Genomic DNA, 12,661 nt, shown 5'->3' on the forward strand with positions numbered 1-12,661 from the left:
TCACATAGACTGCTGGCGGGAGTGGCAACCACTTTGGAAAACAGTTTGGTATTATATACTAAAGTGGAACATTGGGACTTCCCTGGTGGTCCAGTGGTAACGAATCCGCCTTACAATGCAGGGGACGGGGGTTTAGTCCCTGGTCAGGGAACTAAGATCCCACATGCCGCGGGGCAGGTAAGCCTATGTGTCACAACTGCTTTGCTCACGCGCCTCAACTAGAAAGCCTGCGTGCCACAAACTACAGAGCCCATGCACTCTGAAACCCGCGTGCCACAACTACAGAGGCTACGCGCCCTGGAGCCTGTGTGCCACAACCAGAGAAGAGGAAACCCACACACCACAGCTAGAGAGAAGCCTGTGTGCTGCAATGAAAGATCCCGCATGCCTCAATGAAGATCCCACATGCTGCAACTAAGACACGAAGCAGCCAAAAATAAATAAAATAAACTTAAAACAATAAATAAAGTGGAACACATGCTTAATCTGTGACTCCGCAATTATGCTCTTGGTCATACACTCAACAGAAATATATACACATATGCATAGGACATGTACATGAATAACAGCATATAATTTGTAATACCCCAAATTTGGAAATCACTTAAATCTTCAACATTAGATTGGGTAAATATTGGATAAATAAATATTAAAATGAATACCAACCAATAAACTGGATAAATAAATTTGGGGTTGGCTAAAAAGTGCCTTCGGTTTTGTTTTTTTTTAAAGATTTTTTTGCATGAGGACCATTTTTAAAGTCTGTATTGAATTTGTTACAATATTGCTTCTGTTTTTATGTTTTGGTTTTCTGGTTGCAAGGCATGTGGGATCTTAGCTCCCTGACCAGGGAGTGAACCTGCACCCCCTGCATTAGAAGGTGATGTCTTAACCACTGGACCACCAGGGAAGTCCCATCTTCGGTTTTTAAGTAAAAATAAAAGAGAAATTTTTCATTTTCACCAAGAACTTTATTGAAAAATGTATTCACCCTTTTGTTCCACTACCTTCTGCCATTTTTCAGACAACTTCATGATTCCATCTTCCCCAAACTATTTTTATCTTTTTGAACAAAGAGCTTTTCCAGGTGCTTTTTACAGTCTTCTAGGGAATTGAAATTTTTTCCATTAAGAGAATTTTGTAAAGACGAAATAAATGGAAATCTGAAGATGCAGTGTCTGGTGAATACAGTGGATGAATCAGAACTTCCCAGACAAGCTGTAACAGTTTTTGCCTGGTCATCAAAGAAACATGCGGTCTTGCTTTATCCTGATGGAAGATTATGTGTTTTCTGTTGATTAATTCCGGATGCTTTTCGTCGAGTGCTGCTTTCAGTTGGTCTAATTGGGAGCAGTACTTGTTGGAATTAATTGTTTGGTTTTCCGGAAGGAGGATAATAGGGGACTCCCTTCTAATTCCACCATATACACAACATCACCTTCTATGGTTGAAGACCAGCCTTTGGTGTGGTTGGTGGTGGTTCATTTCACTTGTCCCACGATCTCTTCCGTTCCACATTATTGTACAGTATCCACTTTTCATCTATTTTAAAAACGGAATGTTTTCATTACATTTAAGTAGAGAATCGCACGTGGAAATATGGTCAAGAGGGTTTTTTTTGCTTATGTGGAACCCAAACATCAAAGCGATTAACATAACTAAGCTGCTGCAAATGATTTTTGGCACTCGATTTGGATATTTAGAGTATGTTGGCTATCTCCCACGTGGTATAACTGATTGTTCTCAACGAATGTCTCGATTTGATTGCTATCAACTTCAACTGGTCTACCCGACCATGGGGCATCATCCAGTGAGAAATCTCCAGCACGAAACTTCGCAAACCACTTTTGACACGTTTCATCAGCCACTTTTGACACGTTTCATCAGCCAACTTCTCCATACACAGCAGAGATCTTTTTTTGTGTTTCAGCTGCGTTTTTACCTTTCTTAAAATAATAAAGCATAAAATACCGAAAATGTTGCTTTTTTTCTTCCATCTTCAGTATTGAAATGGCTACACAAAAATTCACCAGTTTTGATGTGTTTTTTTAAATGCACACTGATATGACAGCTGTCACTTACAGCCTAACAAAATTGTTTTGAATGAAGCTAAAGACAACTAAGTGCTACTAGAGCCATCTTATGGAAAAAACCAAACGAACCTTTTGGCTAACCCAATATTAATACATTAGAATACTGTTTAGTAGTGACCTTGGACAGTGTCAGTAAATGAATCGCAGGTACACTCTGCAATATGAATGAATGTGGTAAACGTACAAAAGAAGCCACAGAGTAATACATACTCTGTGTTCATTTATGTGAATTTCAAAATCAGGCAAAATTAACCTATTAGAAGTCAAAGCAGTGGTTACTTTGGAACAGGGGTGGAATAGTGATTCAGAGAGGGACATCAGGGAACTTTTAGAGACTGATATTAATAAATTTTTTGTCCTGGGTGGTGGTTGCATGGTTCCTTGCTTTGAAATAATTTATCTGTACATTTATGTTTGTTTTTTAAAAAATTTTATTGGAGTATAGTTGCTTTACAATGTTGTGTTAGTTTCTTGCTGTACAGCAAAATGAATCAGTCATACATACATATATCCATGCTTTTTTAGATTTCCTTCCCATTTAGGTCACCACAGAGCATTGAGTAGAGTTCCCTGTGCTATACAGTAGTTTCTCATTATTTATCTATTTTATACATAGTGTATATATGTCAGTCCCAATCTCCCAATTCATTCCAATGCTCCTTCCCCCCTTGGTATCCGTAGGTTTGTTCTTTACATCTGTGACTCTATTTCTGCTTTGTAAATAAGTTCATCTCTACCATTTTTCTAGATTCCACATATATGCATTAATATACAATACTTTTCTCTTTCTGACTTACTTCATTCTGTATGACAATCTCTAGGTCCATCCACGTCTCTGCAAATGGCATTATTTTGTTCGTCTTTATGGCTGAATAATATTCCATTGTATATATATACCACATCTTCTTTATTCATTCCTCTGTTGATGGCCATTTAGGTTGCTTCCGTGTCCTGGCTGTTGTAAATAGTGCTGCAGTGAACATCAGGGTGCATTTATCCTTTCGAATTATGTTTTTTTCTGGATACATGCCTAGGAGTGGGATTACTGGGTCATATGCGTAGCTCTAGTTTTAGTTTTAAGGAACCTCCATACTGTTCTCCATAGTGGCTGTATCAATTTACATTCCCACCAACAGTGCAGGAGGCTTCCCTTTTCTCCACAACCTCTCCAGCATTTATTGTTTGTAGAATTTGTAATGATGGCCATTCTGACTGGTGTGAGGTGGTACCTCATTGTAGTTTTGATTTGCATTTCTCCAATAGTGATGTTGAGCATCTTTTCATGTGTACATTTATGTTTTGTGCACTTTTCTGTTTATTAAATTTAACAATAAAAAAAGGTTAAAAAAATGGTCAGTTGAGAAAGTCTTGAGAAGGAATATCAGTACCATTTCTTGGTCTTTAGACTGTCAGCTTCACCTAATTTCTTACCAAAGAGTGAGAATGAAAATAAAACAACCCCCCCTCAAAAAAATATCCGTAGGTTTTGCTGCTTCCTCAATGAGTATATATAGTGTAAAAAATATTAATTCCTAAGTCCTTTTACTCTAAAATTTTTTCTTGAAACTCTTTGGTTTCAGAATGGAATCTAATGTTTGTTGTTTGTTTTGAATTAGGAGGTGCTAATGATGCTGGATAATTATGTAAGAGATTTCAAAGCGTTGATTGACTGGATTCAACTTCAGGAAAAGCTAGAGAAGACAGATGCTCAAAGCAGGTAATGAATTCTGGTCTTTATATTTATAGCAGACAGCAGTTTCAAAAACAATTATTAAAATTGACAGTGAACTTGATCTCAGCTTAATTTGAAACTTGTAAAAATCTTAAAGTTGGGAGCTGCATTTCTCAAGTTAAGTAACAAGTATTTATCGGGTACCTACTAGTACAATGCACTTTTATCTGGTACAGAAATTTAATTGCCTAATATGATACATTTACTCCTTTCATGAATTTTCAGTCTAAAGGTCGAATAAAATAGAACTTACTACTATGAAAAACTATTATAGATGTTCAGTGAAAGACAGGGTCATATTTCTTTTGGGGGATAGATCAGGAAAGATTTCATGGAAAATACAGAAGTGTTTAAAGAAAGTGATGGATTTTAACAAAGTGGTTGTCCTTTCAGATGAAGGAAATAAGGATAGCTATAGACGTGCAGAGTGTGTGAAGTGACAGCATGTAGGGAAAGGTATAGTATTTCTTAATGTAGTAGGCACTGAGGAAAATTGATGAGATGAGGGGAATAATGAGAGATTAGAGGTATTTTAGAAACCTTCATTTGGAATCAGCACACAACATCTGAGTGCTATGTGTCAGGCTCTGGGACTATTGTGGTGAAGAAAACAGACATAGTCCCCGCCCTCATGAAGTGCACAGTGCATTGACAGTAAACACTTACTAGTGTACAAAGTGTCATCCAAAAGAAATGTAGGATACTTTGGGAGTATAAGAAAATGCACCATCATGCAGTTTGTTAAGTCCAGGAGGGCTTCCCCAAGGAGGAGGAGGTTACATTTAAGTGGGGCAGAAATATCAAGAAGCAGTTAGCTTGACAAGGAGAGAAGAAAAGTGTAATTGCAGGTAGAGGTGATGGTGTATGATATCCTGGAGGTGGAAGAGAGCACAGTTTAGTCAAGAATTTAAAGTTTAGCAGGGCTGGAGTGAAGAGAGCAGGGGAAAAGTGGCATGAGAGGAGCCTAGAGAGGTAGGGTGAGACCAGATTATATAGGACTCTGTAGACATGATAAAAACCTTAGACTTTATTTTGAGCCGTAAAGTTTCTTAAGTAAGGAAACTACATACCAGGCTTGTGTTTTTATAAGATCTTTCTGGCTGTAGTGTGGGAAGGTTGAGATTCATCAGTATAGTTTATAGATGATGGCTACTCAGACTAGAGTAAAGGTACTAGGGAGAGTTGAGAGATATTCCAGAGATAGGTAATCCAACTGGATTTAGTATCATTTTGGTTATGTGCAAAGGCAAAAGAACAATTTACTATTTCGTTTAGACTTAAAAGTGAAACCTGAGCCCTTGTGAAATGGGTCAGTTCACATGGAGCTACAATGATGCCTTTTTACCCAGAGAAAATAGGCCTAGGCTGCCTCTTTCCCTTAGATTTAACCTTGGTTCAGTCTCACTGAGTGGAACCGTCCTGTAGAGAATAGAGAACGTATCTTTTATCCCATCCTAGTGTATCAGCCCCAGGGGGAAATCAAGAGAGTGAAGGAATCCCAAGAGACAAATCCAGGAAGCCTTGATTCCCAGGAAACCAAATTCAAGGAAGCCATGATATGTTGAGCCTTTTAATATTTTTTTCTCACAATGAAAATTTTTTACTCTGTCCCTGGGTGGATCAAGCCTAGTTGTCTTTGTAACAAGCAGTTTCGTCTTTTCGCCTTGGTAATAGGTGATTAGATTGGGCAGGGGTGGGGGCTACATTCCTTCACTGGGTTGAACCAAGTTAAGAGATCATCACGCTGATCTGTGATTGGTGACTGTATTGCCCTTGTAAAGATAAGCAGAGGAAAGCAATTTCAAAGAAAATGGAATAGATGTACAGAGAGAGGCAGAAATGAGAGAAATCATGTGGTCATTGAGAGTTTAAGAGTGTTGCTTTAAAGCCTGCCTCTTCCAGGTGGCTAATCATGAGCCACCTTGAGGATGTCCTTGACATTTTACAGTTTGTATCCTTACAATAAGTCTTTATTACTTTCTTCTTTTTTATTTAATTTGATGGAGTTCCTGTTCCTTATATCCAAAAAGGGTCTGTAATATAACCATTAGTGCATTAAAAAAGCTAACTAGATTTTTAAATTTTCTTGCTTGCAAACTCTAACAGTGGCTATGTTGAAGATTGTATTGAGAAAGCTTGTGAGGCCACGTCCAACAGCTATTCATGTCCTACAAAAATATACTTGAGGCAACTATTTATTTATTTATTTATTTATGGCTGCATTGCGTATTTATTTATGGCTGTGTTGGGTCTTCGTTGCTGTGTGCGGGCTTTCTCTAGTTGCGGCGAGCGTGGGCTACTCTTTATTGTGGTGCGCGGGCTTCTCACTGCGGTGGCTTCTCTTGTTGCAGAGCACAGGCTCTAGCTGCATGGGCTTCAGTAGTTGCGGCACGTGGGCTTCAGTAGTTGTGGCTTGTGGGCTCTGGAATGCTGGCTCAGTAGCTGTGGTGCACGGGCTTCTTTGTTCCACAGCATGTGGGATCTTCCTGGACCAGGGCTCAAACACGTGTCCCCTACATTGGCAGGTGGATTCTTAACCACTGTGCCACCAGGGAAGCCCTGAGGCAACTCTTTTAACTTACGCACTTATCAGCATTTCTCCTTTTTGCCTCCTGAGGCAGCTCCCAGATATAGAAAGCAACCTTAAATTTCCTGTAGATGGCATTATCCATCTTTCATTCCTCAAATCATGCATCAAAATTTATTTCACCCAGACTTGAAATGTAAATGTAAAAACTGATGTTGTACATGCTTAGAAAAGAAAGTATAAATATTTATATATTTTTATTGTGGGTAAGGACTTTGTGAGACAAAGGCAAAAAGCACAAAGGAAAATATCGATAGGCTTGATTTAACAGGAAGAAAATATGCCTTTCTACATAAAAAAATAATTACAAGTGAAATAGTTATGTCATCTATGTGACAAGATTTGTAGCCATAATAGTAATAATAATAGTAGTAGTAGTAGTAAATGATTGCAAATCAATTAGAAAATGATGCAAGTATCAGTGGATAAAATGGGCAGTAGATACCAATGTACAAATCCCAAAAGATGAAGTTTAAATGGCTGGTGGAAAAGTTCAGCCTCACTTGTAATGATAGTAAGTGTATTATAATTTAAAAAACAAAAGCAAATACAGTTTTGCCAGTGAATGTTTTTTTTCAACTAAACATCTTTATTGACATCCTTGTAGGAAAAAGAACTCATCAAAGACTAAAACTCTAGCACAGGAGTCAGCAGACTTTTTCTGTAAAGTGCCAGATAGTAAATACTTAAGGCTTTGCAAGCAATGTTGTCTCTTTCACAAGCCAACGAAAATTTTAAGACAAGATACCAACTACTGGCAACGTTAAAGTAAAATGGGTACTTTTCATCTGGTGGAAGTGTAATTTGTTACAACCTTTCTGAAAGGCAATTTAGCAATAAGTTATCAAAAGCTTTAGGCTTTATTTGGATAATCATCTATCTGAATTTTCTTGTTTTCTAACAATAAATTTTACTTTTTAATGGGAAAAAAATCACAATCACTAGATTAAATGGAAAGTAAGAGGCAAGGAGATTTGGGGAGTTATGGAGGTCTGATTGAGGGCATAAGGATAAAGAAGATGTTGCTTCGGAAAAAACATTTTAGTAGAGATTGTGCATCCTATCAGCTGATTGGTTGTGGGGCCAGTGAAGAAGGAGGAAGAGTTAGCTTTTATAGCAAAGAGCAGTGAAATGTCTATGATGTCACTCTCACAGGTGATTAAGAGGTAGAGGATGAAGACTTCATATTTTCCTGTGTATTCTACATTTTAACCCTCACCACTGTATTTCTGTCTTGATCTCGGTTCTGCGCACTTAGCTCTCCAAGGATATTAGACACAAGCAGCCAGAATTAGTACCATTGCCTTTTTAATGTGTTTTTAGCTGGGTGTATGGAAGCTTTTAAAATATAAGTAGTTTATATCCTGTTTTTGTAACCCCATAGCCCTTTTTTAGATAATTACGGTTATGCTGCTATGCTGTAGTGGGTGGAAAATCCTGGACCATGCATCATCTGGGATTACTTACTGGTAATGTGGTAACTTTCTGGAAAACAATGCGCTAGGGAAAAATTGTGACCTGCTTATGTTTTCATGCACTAACAACCAAGAGAAAAGATTAGATTACCCCTCCCCCTGCCACCCCTTTTCTCTGTTAATCTGCTGTATGTCTTGAATTGGCAGACCAACTTCATTGGCATGGGAAGTAAAGAAGATGTCCCCAGGACGTCATGTGATTCCAAGTCCGTCAACAGATAGAATAAGTGTAACGTCAAATGCTCGAAGAAGCTTAAATTTTGGGTGAGATGAACTCAAAAAAGCCTACTGAGGCTTGCATTACAGTAAATAATTTTTTTGTGGGTAATATAGTATTATAAAACTGGTATTTCACTATAAATATATCCATGTATATGTTTTTGTTTATGTTTGAAATTGTTTGAATAAAAAGTTAAAAAAATCCAGGAGAGTAAAGTTTAGGTTTCAGGAAATGTTATATATTCAAACATAATTAGGATCCAAAAATTAAAACTCATAAAACATATTTCATGCTAAATGATTTGTAACATCAACTGGCAATTTCTTTTACAACAAATGATCTAAATATATCATAAACTGTGTTATCCATATTATCATATGGATTACATCTTTATACATTATAATCTCATCAACACAGTTTTATAATTATTGTTTTATGCAGTTGACTTTTTTTTTTTTTTTTTTTTTTTTGCGGTACGCGGGCCTCTCACTGTCGTGGCCTCTCCCGCTGCGGAGCACAGGCTCCGGACGCGCAGGCTCAGTGGCCATGGCTCACGGGCCCAGACGCTCCGCAGCATGTGGGACCTTCCCAGACCGGGGCACGAACCTGCGCCCCCTGCATCGGCAGGCGGACTCTCAACCACTGCGCCACCAGGGAAGCCCTGCAGTTGACTTTTATATCACATACGAGAAGAAAAGGGTTCCAAGAAAAAATAAGTTTGTCTTGTCTTTTGAATTTACCTATGTAGTTACTTTTAGTGGTCCTCTTTATTTCTTCATGTGGATTCAAGTTACTGTCTAGTGTCCTATCATTTCAACCAGAAGAACTCCCTTTAATATATCTTATTGGGCAGGTCTGCTAGTGACATTTTTTCTCAGTTTTTGTTTATCTGAGAATATCTTATTCTTCAGGTTTTGAAGGATAGTTTTGCTGTGCATAGAATTCTTGGTTGAGAGTCTTTTTCTTTTAGCACTTTGACTATGTCCTCTCACTACCTTCTGGCTTCCGTGGCTTCCGGTGAGATATAAACTGTTATTCTTATTGGGAATCCTTTCATGAGATGCCTCAGTTTTCTCTTGCTGCTCTCAGAATTCTCTCTTTGTCTTTGGTTTTCAGTAGTTTGACTATGATGTATTTAGGTGTGGATCTCTGAGTTTATCCTACTTCAGGTTTGTTGAGCTTTTTGGATTTGTAGATGAATGTTTTTCATCAAATTTGGGAAGTTTTTGTCCATTATTTCTGCAGATATTCCTTCTGTCCCTTTCTCTCCTCTGGGAATCCCACTATACCTCTGCTGGTAATCATGATGGTGTTCCACAGGTCTTTGAGACTCTGTTCAAATGCCTGCATTCTTTTTCTTTGTGTTTCTTGGGTTAGATAGTCTCACTTTACCTGTCTTCAAATTTGCTGTTTTTTTATTTTGCAAGCTCAGTTATGCTGTTGAGCCCCTCTGGTGAATTTTTCATTTCCATTATTGTACTTTTCAACTCCAGAACATCTATGTAGTTCTTTTTTATATTTAATCTCTCTTTATTGATATTCTGTATTTGATGAAATGTTATCATACTTTATTTTTAGATGTGGTTGCCTTTTGTTCTTAGATATTATTTGAACATATTTATAATAGCTCATGTAAAGTCTTTGTCTAGTAAGTCCAAAGTTGAGGCTTCCTTGAGGACCTCTTTCAGTTACTGTTCTTTTTGTGTGTCTGTGAGTAAGCCATACCTTCCTGTTTCTTTGCGTATCTTATGTTTTTTTTTTGTTGTTGTTGTTAAAAACTGGATATTTTAAATCATATAATGCAACAGCTCTGGGGATCAGATTGCTACCCTTTCCAGGATTTGTTGTTGTGGCTGTTTAGTGGTGGTGGTTTTATTGCTATTTGTTTGTTTAGTGACTTCCTTGAACTAGTTTTATGAAGCCTATGTTCTTTGTCATGTGTAGTCACTAAAGTCTCTGCTCAGTTATCTTAGTTGTCAACTAATGATTTGACAGAGGTTTCCTTAAATGCCTTGAATCAGTAAATCACCTTGAACCAGTAAATCTCCTAGCTCTTGTCTGGTCTTACACGTGATCACTATGTCTTCCGTGCTCTGGAGTTTACAATCCTGCCTTTACTGTCAGATCCTGCTTCCTCAGAGCCAGGTCAGTCAGAGGTGAGAGATTAGGGAAGCCCTGAGGCAACTCTTTTAATTTAAGCACTTATCAGCATTTCTCCTTTTTGCCTCCTGAGGCAGCTTCTCCAACTTTTCCTTTTAAGTTAGCCCCTGTTTGCCCAAAATGCTATTCACAGCTCTGTCAGCTATGATATTGTTCATCACAGTCATCACTGTTGTTTTCCTTAAATTTCCCTGGCAAAATTTGTTTTTAAAGATGAAAATTTGTTTGGACTTTAGTTCTTTAGAGTGAGTCTTAACATTTGATGTGTAGTGTGAGGATTGGTGAGTAGTTTACTTGGTCAGTTATCTTTCTTCTGTTAAAACTTACCCTTTATTCATGGCTTCTTACTGCTCCCCTCACTGCCCACCCCACCCCACCCCACCGTGTCACAGTCATTTTTATCTCTTGTTACTGCTGAACCTTGCATATACTTAGATTTTCAATGTGTTAAAAATATTTTTTAACACCTTTATTGGAGTATAATTGCTTTACAATGGTGTGTTAGCTTCTGCTGTATAACAAGGTGAATCAACTATATGTATACATATATCCCCATATCCCCTCCCTATTGCGTCTCCCTCCCATCCTCCCTATCCCACCCCTCTAAGTGGTCACAAAGCACCAAGCTGATCTCTCTGTGCTATGCAGCTTCTTCCCACTAGCTATTTTACATTTGGTAGTGTATATATGTCAATGCTACTCTCTCAGTTCGTCCCAACTTACCCTTCCCACTCCCCATGTACTCAAGTCCATTCTCTACATCTGCGTTTTTATTCCTATCCTGCCCCTAGGTTCATCAGACCTTTTTTTTTTTTTAGATTCCGTATTTATGCATTAGCATACGGTATTTGTTTTTCTCTTTCTTATTTCACTCTGTATGACAGAATCTAGGTCCATCCACCACTACAAATCAATTTCTTTTTCTTTTCATGGCTGAGTAATATTCCAGTGTATATATGTGCCACATATTCTTTTTCCATTTCATATGTCGATGGACACTTAGGTTGCTTCCATGTCTTGGCTATTGTACATAGAGCTGCAGTGAACATTGTGGTACATGACTATTTTTGAATTATGGTTTTCTCAGCATATATGCCCAGTAGTGGAATTGCTGGGTCATATGGTAGTTCTATTTTTAGTTTTTTAAGGAACCTCCATACTCTTCTCTATAGTGGCTGTATCAGTTTACATCCCCACCAACAGTGCAGGAGGGTTCCCTTTTCTCCACACCCTCTCCAGCGTTTATTGTTTGTAGATTTCTTGAAGATGGCCATTCTGACTGGTGTGAGGTGATACCTCATTGTAGTTTTGATTTGCATTTCTCGAATGATTAGTGATGTTGAGCATCCTTTCATCTGTTTGTTGGCAATCTGTATATCTTCCTTGGAGAAATGTCTATTTAGGTCTTCTAGCCATTTTTGGATTGGGTTGTTTGTTTTTCTGATATTAAGCTGCATGAGCTGCTTGTATATTTTGGAGATTAATCCTTTGTCAGTTGCTTCATTTGCAAATATTTTCTCCCATTCTGAGGGTTGTCTTTTCGTCTTATTTATGGTTTCCTTTGCTGTGCAAAAGCTTTTAAGTTTCATTAGGTCCCATTTGTTTATTTTTGTTTTTATTACCATTTCTGTAGGAGGTGGGTCAAAAAGGATTTTGCTTTGATTTATGTCATAGAGTGTTCTGCCTATGTTTTCTTCTGAGAGTTTTATAGAGTCTGGCCTTATATTTAAGTCTTTAATCCATTTTGAGTTTATTTTTGTGTATGGTGTTAGGAAGTGTTCTAATTTCATTCTTTTACATGTACCTGTCCAGTTTTCCCAGCACCACTTATTGAAGAGGCTGTCTTTTCTCCATTGTATATTTTTGCCTCCGTTCTCAAAGATAAGGTGACCATATGTGCGTGGATTTATCTTTGGGGTTTCTATCCTTTTCCATTGATCTGTGTTTCTATTTTTGTGCCAGTACCATATTGTCTTGATTACTGTAGCTTTGTAGTATAGTCTGAAGTCAGGGAGCCTGATTCCTCCAGCTCTGTTTTTCCTTCTCAAGATTGCTTTGGTTATTTGGGGCCTTTTGTGCTTCCACACAAGTTGTGAAATTTTTTGTTCTAGTTCTGTGAAAAATGCCATTGGTAGTTTGATAGGGATTGCACTGAATCTGTAGATTGCTTTGGGTAGTATAGTCATTTTCACAATGTTGATTTTTCCAGTCCAAGAACATGCTATATCTCTCTGTTTGTATTGTCTTTAATTTCTTTCATCAGTGTCTTATAGTTTTCCACATACTGGCGTTTTGTGTCCTTAGGTAGGTTTATTCCTAGGTATTTTATTCTTTTCGTTGGAATGGTAAATGGGAGTGTTTCCTTAATTCCTCTTTCAGATTTTTCATCTTAGT

At 37.8% G+C, this 12,661-nt stretch overlaps 1 protein-coding gene across 1 annotated transcript in view; it reads left to right on the forward strand.

The window, feature by feature from the left end:
- The window catches only part of SCAPER (S-phase cyclin A associated protein in the ER), a 459,896-nt gene that overhangs the window by 80,034 nt on the left and 367,201 nt on the right, over positions 1-12,661 (forward strand). The window contains 2 exon segments of the mRNA XM_029238862.1: positions 3,710-3,810; positions 8,035-8,151. Coding sequence (XP_029094695.1) covers positions 3,710-3,810; positions 8,035-8,151 — 218 coding nt within the window.

Source organism: Monodon monoceros, unplaced genomic scaffold, assembly GCF_005190385.1.
Source record: "Monodon monoceros isolate NGI ecotype Baffin Bay Population unplaced genomic scaffold, NGI_Narwhal_1 Super_Scaffold_21, whole genome shotgun sequence".
Lineage (NCBI taxonomy): Eukaryota > Metazoa > Chordata > Mammalia > Artiodactyla > Monodontidae > Monodon > Monodon monoceros.